At 35.5% G+C, this 8,982-nt stretch overlaps 1 protein-coding gene across 1 annotated transcript in view; it reads left to right on the forward strand.

Annotated features, from left to right (window-relative positions):
- CNTNAP5 (contactin associated protein like 5) overlaps positions 1 to 8,982 on the forward strand; it is a 716,034-nt gene that overhangs the window by 589,803 nt on the left and 117,249 nt on the right. Inside the window, exon 14 of the mRNA XM_006920991.1 lies at positions 160 to 316. Coding sequence (XP_006921053.1) covers positions 160 to 316 — 157 coding nt within the window. The remainder of the gene's footprint in view (positions 1 to 159; positions 317 to 8,982) is intronic.

Below are 8,982 nucleotides of genomic sequence, written 5' to 3' on the forward strand. Positions count from 1 at the left end.
GAGGGCGGGAGCAAGAAAGAGCAAAAGAAAGAAAAAATGAAAGAAAGAGAAAAAAGAGGTTATATATGTATTCTTCAAGACATTTTATCTCAGTTTCTGATACCTGCTGTGTTGTTCCAGGCTTGCCTCACCTGACATGTGAAATTCCTTGTCTTTCAGATGGAGTACCATTTACCTGGTGGATTGGGCGGTCCAAGGAAAGGCATTCTTACTGGGGAAGTGTTCCTCCTGGAGTTCAGCAATGTGAATGTGGCCTGGATGAGATTTGCCTGGACATTCAGCACTTTTGCAATTGTGACGCCGACAAGGATGAATGGTAATGGGAATCATGATCTTTCTGCAGTTGTGAAGGAAGCACATTAATTGATGTATAACATTTCTTCCAAAAGAAAAAGACATGAATCAGAAAGGCAATGTAAACTTGGACTCCCTAATAAATGTGATAGTTTTTAACTTGGAAAATCATCAGTGCTAGTGCTTTTAGGACTATTACTGAGGTTTGTAACATAAAGCATTTTGTCCCATCATCACTTCCTTATATTCTAAACATTCTATTCTAAACAAAAAAACAAAATGTAATATTTAGCTTTGTGATTTAATCTGTGTTCCTATAGTGTATGGAAGGTAGATTTGGGGAGAGAGTGTGGGAAATGGGGATGTGTAATTATACAGGCTGTTTCTTCATTCTCTCATTTTCCCACTGATATTTCAGTTACTAGTCTACCTTATTACTGCCAAAATATATATATATAGCAAAGAAAATTTATTAATCATCTATTTAATCCAGCAACAACCTATTAAATCTTTATAATTTTCTCATTTTTATATCTTAAAGTTGAGGAATGTGGATTATAGAGAAATTAAATAATTTTCCAAAAGTCACACACACCTATTAAGGAACAGATCCAGAATTTGAACTCAGTTGTAGCTAAAACCAGAGTTTCTCTTTCTGTCTTACACCAAGTTACTTCTGTCAGACACAACTTAGTTTTCAGTTACCATGTCCATAACATCCCTTTCCCTTTGTTCTTGAGGTAAACTACTCATTTTCACTGTATTGATTAAGAAAAAAATGTACAGAATACTTCCACGCCTACTTTTGTTTTGACTGAATTTAAGGAATTTTTTGGTTTTGGCTTTCCAATTTTGCTTGCTTCATCAAATGCTGCTCAATATTACTAGGATTTCCTATGTTGGCCTGCTTTCAACCCAGTTGAAATTTATTTTAAGTACTTTTTTTCACTGGTAAACAGCATAGACTGTTTCAAATGAAGTTGTAGGTTGTCGAAACCTCAGTTTGGTAAGAAAAGGACCAAACATTTAGTTCCATGAGATTCAACTAAATAGCCCAACCCTTCAGAATGCTACAGGGCTGCTTGAGCCCCAAAGCAAATTACCTGGATGCCTTCGCTGAAACTAGAAATCTTCCCATGTGTCAATTCAAATAAAGTTGACTGTAGGTAGAACAGACTTCTCCATAGCATTGTGGATGCCTGCAAATTAAATATAACTCATTTTCCAAATGAAGAGTATGCCGCTTTTAACATTATGTCCTTCCATACCTACTCCTGTACAGTAGAAGATCAGATTTAGTTTGCTGAAAAGGTAAATGCATAAGATTTGGGCAGAATAATGACCAAAAATTGCATCTATAAGCTTAAGAGCTATATATGGAAGGGTTAGATGGTTGTATTTCCAGAAAAAAAAATGTCCAAAGTCCTCTGAAACCAGAAGCTTAAATTCTCCCTCTCTCTGTCTCTGTCTCTCTCTCTCTTTTGATTAATTCCCATTCACTATGCATGACACTAGAAATGTATAGATGTATAGATTTGATAGAAACACCTTCCTTTCATTGTATATAACCAAAAAAGTTGATATCAAAGGAAGAATATAAAGAGTTATTGAGAAGGAGAAGCATTCTCCTAATTACCTTCAATTCTCACTCCTTTTTTGACTGAATTCTTGATCTTTGCTTGCTGTTTAATTTTCTATGGTATAGCCCTTTCATACTGATATAGTCCTTTCAATACTGCCTCTGTGCCTTTCCTTCCTAGAGAACAACTGAGAAGAGCTGAGCTTAATTTACTGAACACTGCGAGTCAGTGAGAGAGAATAGCATCACATCACTTAAAAGGCCATCATGTTTAAGTGCCTCCACACTCTCTTCTCTAGGACTTTCTAACGATCATCTCTTCTACTCAGATTGTAGCCTCTTACTCCTTTGACTTGCACACTAGTTTACTAAACTTGGAACCCTTCATATGTTGACTTAACTTTATTGTGTATGCTATACTCAGGAAACTCTTCAAAACATCTTTGTCACACGTTTACTGAGTACCTACTCTGTGTCAGTAAGAACATTATAGTCCCTGACCTTGAGGAAATCACAGTGCAGTAGAGAAGTAAAAGCTAATTAGTTAGCAAAAAATGGGCAAATGTGATGAATTTTGTAATAAAGGGAAACACAGATGTGCCCAGACTAGGTGTGGATATAAGTTGGGGATAGTTAGATTTCAAGGAATACTGGTGGTTAAGTTTTGAAGAACCAGAAGTTACCTAAAGTTAGTTTAGTACAGGTAGGCAGAATCTCCATGTGTTCTAAGAGGGAATAATATAAAAATTACTACTTTCCTAGAACACAAACATATCAGTGTGGTTGATGCACAGTTTTCATATGGGGAATTTACAAGAGATGAACACAAGGAAGAAAGTTAAGCCAGATAATAAAGCTCTTTGTATGTGAAATAACAATGAGCTAGATTTGTCATGAAGATTGCAGACACAGACAAGACATTCAGACCTAAAACATGGCAGAGCCTTGTGGAAATGCATTCATTTTTTAATCTATTCAACTGTGTTATTTACTGCAGAAAGGAAAAGTACAAAAACTGATACAATTGTGAAACAGTTAATCATGTTAGTAAACATTCTTTCAACTTTATTCTTGGTTAACATGAGGTCAAGTTGGCTTTCTGCATATTTCAACTTTTTGTTTTTTACAATCATTCCACTTTAAGTATCACTGGACTCTTGATGCTCCTAAGAAACTTCAAATATATTTACTTTGTAAAGTTTCCTCTAGTTTCTGCTCTTGGTAAAGTTAATCAGAAAAACTGATTTGGGCTGCTATGACATCTAGTAGATAGTAATTTAATATATTACAATTCTTAGATAATATTGTCATTTAAAAATTTTACCTATCATACACTGAAGTGTTCTTATTATTTAATCTAGTATATATCACATCTCATATAATCATCCCAACAACTTTGAGGTTGATATATTATCTCCTTTCCCCAGAAAAGGAAACTGAAGTGCCGAGATGATAAATGACTTGGTTAAGGTCACATGACTAAAAAAGCAGAGTTGGATTCCACCTGTATCCAAGTGTATGCTTTCTGACTACATCAAAGGAGCTACTAAGTTAGGATTTTGAGTCATGGCAGCCAGTGATACCAGAGACCTCTCCCAGAGCCTCTCCAGTCTCATAATGGCAGTGCGTATCTTTCTTTTTGCTATGTCAGTCTCTTCAGGGAGTCTAACTTTTAGTAATTAATAATACTTTATTCTATTTCAATAAACCTCTGTAATTGAATAACTTACTTTCATATAGTTCAATGAAACCCGAGGAAATGAGGAAAATGACTGTGTTGTGAGTATGGGAGAAAGTGAGGTAGCTCATAAGATGCATATGGGTAGAGGGAGGAAAAAGAAGTCACTTAGTAAATACCACAAATATACTTCTTTCTTAAAGTAAAGGGAATCCACCGCTAGACATCTAAATCAGGTTACTACGAAGTCACTTCTCCAGAGATTTATATTTCAGCCAAAGAATTATGCAGAAAGAAACAAAAAGAAATAAGAAAACTTTTAATGAATAACAGTTATATAGTCAATGATTGTTCGCAAATGAACTTCTCTTCAATTTAGTGATTCAACCTATAGAAATCTTCCCTATCAGGTGTTTTCTGACCAACCACTTCAGAAGGAAGGGCTGCTGAGAGTAGGAAAGACAATGGGATAGATTCGGCATCGAGAGAGCACAGGAGAGTGTTGGGCTGCATGACAAATGGAAAAACAGTCACCCATATAGAGGGATACTAAAAGAGATGCAAAGGATAGTTGTACAGGAATACAAAGGATGGATGGGGTGGCAAGTTGTTGGAGGCAGATAGATGATCCAAAATGTGCCTCTTGGTGATGGCACATGGGCCACATGGGGGGTTTTCTCATCCAAACATCCAGGTAGTGTTAAAGTGAACTCTCTTGCTTAACAGCCAAAACTTCTTCTATTTATAAGAAAATACAGACATACTTATTTGATTTTAGTAACTCAGTTTTTTGCCTTTTGCCCTTTCTGCACCCTTGTACAAAGTGATATGCCACAAAATAGGAAAAGAAATGCTATAAGGTTTAAGTTATAATATAAGGATTAAACATTTTGCTGCAGATGAGTTTTCTCCTGGCTATCAAAGACTAGTTAGAAGTGATCACTCTTCTTCAAAAGTTATCTTTCTATACATTTGCCTTTAGCTTTTGTCATTAGTAAATGCATGTCCAATCCAATGCTAGGACCTTAACCTCTGCAAAGGCTCTTCATTTCTTTTCCATGAGATTTAATGATACAATTGCCTTTAGGAGGATGATGCTGGATATATACAGGGGGTATAGGTCTTTGCTGTTTTCTCACGTAGCTGTTCATTGATCTCTCAGACCTCCTTTGATTTCCTCAAGAACTTCACACCTTAGATTTCTAGACTTGATACAGTGAAGGTGCCTCGTACTTGGTAATATCCTAGATGGGGCAGAAATCCTGAATCCTGAGAGAAAGGAAAGGATCACCTCAGTACACACTAATGCTTTTACCTCATTAAAAATAATATCATACAATTTCTGCTTGTTAAATTTTATTATGCTTACATCTGTTTATGAGCTATTCCACTGCTTACCGAATTTTGAAAGTGCCTTTGTCCCAAGTAGGCAGAAATTATGAAGGATTTATTTGGGTTTCCACTCATTCAGTCCTTGAATTTTCACATGCATCTAGCATTATAAGCAGGGCCCGAACCTTTTGTTGGAGAGCAATATGCTTGGTATGTAGTGTGCGTTAACTGTTGAGTGAATTATAAAAAATAATAATTAATGGAGTTATTTCCTTTCTTTCCATCCTCTTTTCCTGGACAAATGTGTTCTCCATTTGGTAGTTATACTCTGCTGTTTTATTCCTTATATTTTCACTTTTTAAAGTACATATCCTGAAGCAACTTGATACTGGCTTGTTTACACTAATGATCCCAGGACTGGATTTCAGATTGTTTTTAGACAAAATGTTTGTGGTGTATATGATTGGAATAGAAGATATCAAACACTCAAGAAAAGAAGAAACAAAACAAAAATAGGGAAAATAAATTTATAACCAGAAGGTGATAATTCAAAACTAACATTTCACATGATTATCTTACAGAACTCTAAATGAAATAAAATGGTTGATATTTTGCCAAGGGTAAAATTAAGGAATTCGTTTTCCTGGTTTTTTTTTTTTTCTTTTTTAATGATGCCATCGACTTCTCATCTACTGGGAAAATAACTAATATAAACAATTAAAGATCTATTCGTTCTAGAAAACAAAATATAGCTATAAAATACTCCTTTTTATATTTATAGGAAACAAAGATGTAGGCTGAGGCTGCTATTATATTAGTTATCTGTCAAAATGTGCAAAGATACAATCTCTAAATTATCTGTGGAGTCACATTCCTTGGATAATTGCAAAATTATGAGTATCAATATTAAGAGTTTGCATTTATATAGTATATTTATGCAACATTTTGATTTGGACTATTATTGTTTACCAAAATATTATAATTCAACTTAAAAATACAATAAGAGTTTGGCTTCTATTTTAATTTTCCTGCTTTACTCTAAGAGTATGGCATTTCTCACCTAATAGTAGCAAACTGCTCTACAAGTTGGCTTACAATCATCAGTTTTGATCTACCCAATTTAGGTGTTTATATTTAACAATGCATAAAAGACACATTTTTCTTGTGTTTTTGTTGTTGTTAATTTTAAGAGTTTTTAGTAAATATGTACATATTATATTTTATTGTAAAAATTTAAGTATTTTCGATTATTTAATATAAAAAGTAGAAATCCCTCCAACACAACCAGTTGGAATCCTTTCACATCTGCCCCATGTGTAAAATGTGGCACTTAGAGATAATAGCTGGGATCGTAGGGTACTTCTACATATAAATATCTTCCTACGCATATACCATATTTATTAAGATGTAAGTTTGTTTGTTTTCTACTAAATATTAAACATTTTTTTCCTGCTACTTGCTTTTTCCACATAAAGTATGCCTCAGAGGGCTTTTACTTAGTATCATTAAATAAGCATGAAAATGAGTGCATCTTATTCATTTTAATGGCTAAAAAGTATCCTACAGTATAGTTTTATCTTTACATATTTTACCATTCCTTTATGATAAACAATTTGTTTGTAAGTAATTTTTTACTATTAGAAAAAATGCTATAATCAATATTTTTGAATCTTGACTTATGCTTTTTTTCCACTTTTAAAATTATTTTCATTACATAGATTCCTAGCTTAGAATTGTTAAATTAGCCACTTTCTATTTTGATAGATGTGGCCAAATTGCTGAAGGGACAGGACTTTATACAGACCATAATGGAGTCAGTTCAGAAACTGGCTGCCCTGACTTGGGAGAAATGATGCTCTCCCTGGGGTGGTAGCTTCACCAGACGGATATGCAGCACCTGCTACAGTCAAGGCATGGCCACACAGAGAGATGTTAGTTACAGCTCTTTTTGCTCAGAACTTGCTGGAGTCCTGAGCCAGGTATAGAGAGCTCCAATGGAAGCCTGGTGATGCTCTGTTCCTTTTAACTTTCTCTCTCTGAATTTGTCATTTCTACTATGTCTGGTGCTGCTTCCAAGGTCTATTCAACACTCTCGGCTAACTGTAAATAATTCTCAGTGTCTCTGCATTTTTTTCAAAGCACAGTCTTAATCATTAAGAAGAAGAAGGGAGAGGAAGAAGAGCAGGAGGAGAGGAGGGAGAGAAATAGTTCTATCTCCTTTGCAAATATGTCATATAGGATTTTAGTGAAAATATGAATTAATACATTTAGTACACTTAGAACACACACAATTGTAACTACTTTGATGGCAGTACTCTCATTTTCTGAATGTAAGATTTAATCTATAAGTGATATTTTATTATGTAATAGGATGATCAAATCTTCAATTTGTCATTATTAACTATTGAGCCTAAATCACTTAGCCTTCTGGTATATATATATATATATATATATCAGGAGTACTGGCTGAGTTAACAATAATTTGTGCATCCAGCAGCTGTACCAGATATTTGGTTCTTAAAAATGTGTTAGTCATCAGTTTTAATACTCTTTCTATTTTTAAATTATCTTAAATAAACTATGAGTCACCATTTATATCTAGAAGTTAAACCAATGTCTAAGAAATGTATATATACATGTATGCAATAACATAGGGATTTAACTAGCACACCACAACAATTGAATATATCATTCAGCCATCAAACTCTAGGTTAAAGGAGGAAAAAGCACTGAAGCCTCCTCTCCCCAAAACAGGGCTGCCCTCTGAAAGTTCACTAGTAAAATTTGCCATGTAATGGGCGGGTCTGCCCACAATAGAATCAGGCTAGGAGATTGTTTGTAAATGTGTAACTGAAGAGTTTGTAGACTCCAATAGCTCTTGTCAAGGTGACCCTCTGTAATCTTAGGGGACACAAGACTGGAAAATGATTGCCAATTAGTAAACTGAAACCTAATCAATTGAATCGTATCTTGTGTGGAGGAAGCTTTTATGAATGGAATGGGGATGGCCAGTCAGAGACCCAGGAGTACAGCTCAAGGACTCAGAGCCTAGTGCTATTTCTTCAGCACTGCCCTGAGATGTAGATTAGATGTGAGAAATGACAGCTTCCACTTCCACTCATGAGAGAGCCGCTCTCAGTGGGACCAAGACTAGGCCTGGAGAACGGGAGAGCATGGTGGTTGCATCAAAGTCTTTGCCGTTCAAATCCTGGCCTCTCCATTTGCAAATGATGTACCTTTAGAAGTTTAGTTACTGCTCTAAACTTCAGATTTCTCTCTCGTTCAAGGCAGTAATGATTATAACATCATCATAGGGTTATTCTGAGGATTAAATGAGATAAAGTGTAAAACTATCTTTATGTTCCCATGGCCAGAGAATGGTAACAGGCAGTTCCTATGCTCAACTCCAGTGATGTGAGGTGCTCAGTTGAACCCCAGAGCCATCAGTAGGTTCTAGAAATAATGACCCCAAACTTGAGCAGTGCCTCTAACTTATGGACTGTTTTCTTCAGAACAAACTTCTCTCCATAAAAGACAATTTGAGGATTTAAATAACATTTTATTGTTCACTCTATTATATTAATTATTTGGGAATTTGCTCTCTACCTGTAAGAAATAGAAACCTCTTCAAAGGTTTTAAGCAATCAAATATGAATCTTGGTTTGCATGTGTAGGTATGTTTCTGGGAGTAGTGTGGAGAAGAATGAAAGGAAGCAAGCAGAAAGATTAGCAGCAGCGAGCTGTGGTAGGTAACCAGTGCCAAGGCCCAGGCAGAGACCCTGAGACCTCCAAATAAAACCAAAGCCAGAAGGAGGAAGACAGAGCAGTTGAACTGAGAGACATAAAGAAGGTAATATGGGTGAAAGCTATTGATGAAGAATGAGACAAGAAGTGAGGAAAATGAGAGATGAAGTCCTGTATGGGTGTGGACTGAGCAACTGAGGGCAAGGGGCCAGATCATTCACAGAATTAAGTAACACAGCCAACTAGGACATTTAATTCTTGGGAAAAGTGACAGGTGGAGATGGTTTGGGCATATAAGTTAGAGATGGCTACAGTTAACATATAAAGGAGAGGTTTAGTAGATAGTTAAATTATA

This window comes from Pteropus alecto, unplaced genomic scaffold (assembly GCF_000325575.1).
Source record: "Pteropus alecto unplaced genomic scaffold, ASM32557v1 scaffold3, whole genome shotgun sequence".
In the NCBI taxonomy this organism is placed as follows: domain Eukaryota; kingdom Metazoa; phylum Chordata; class Mammalia; order Chiroptera; family Pteropodidae; genus Pteropus; species Pteropus alecto.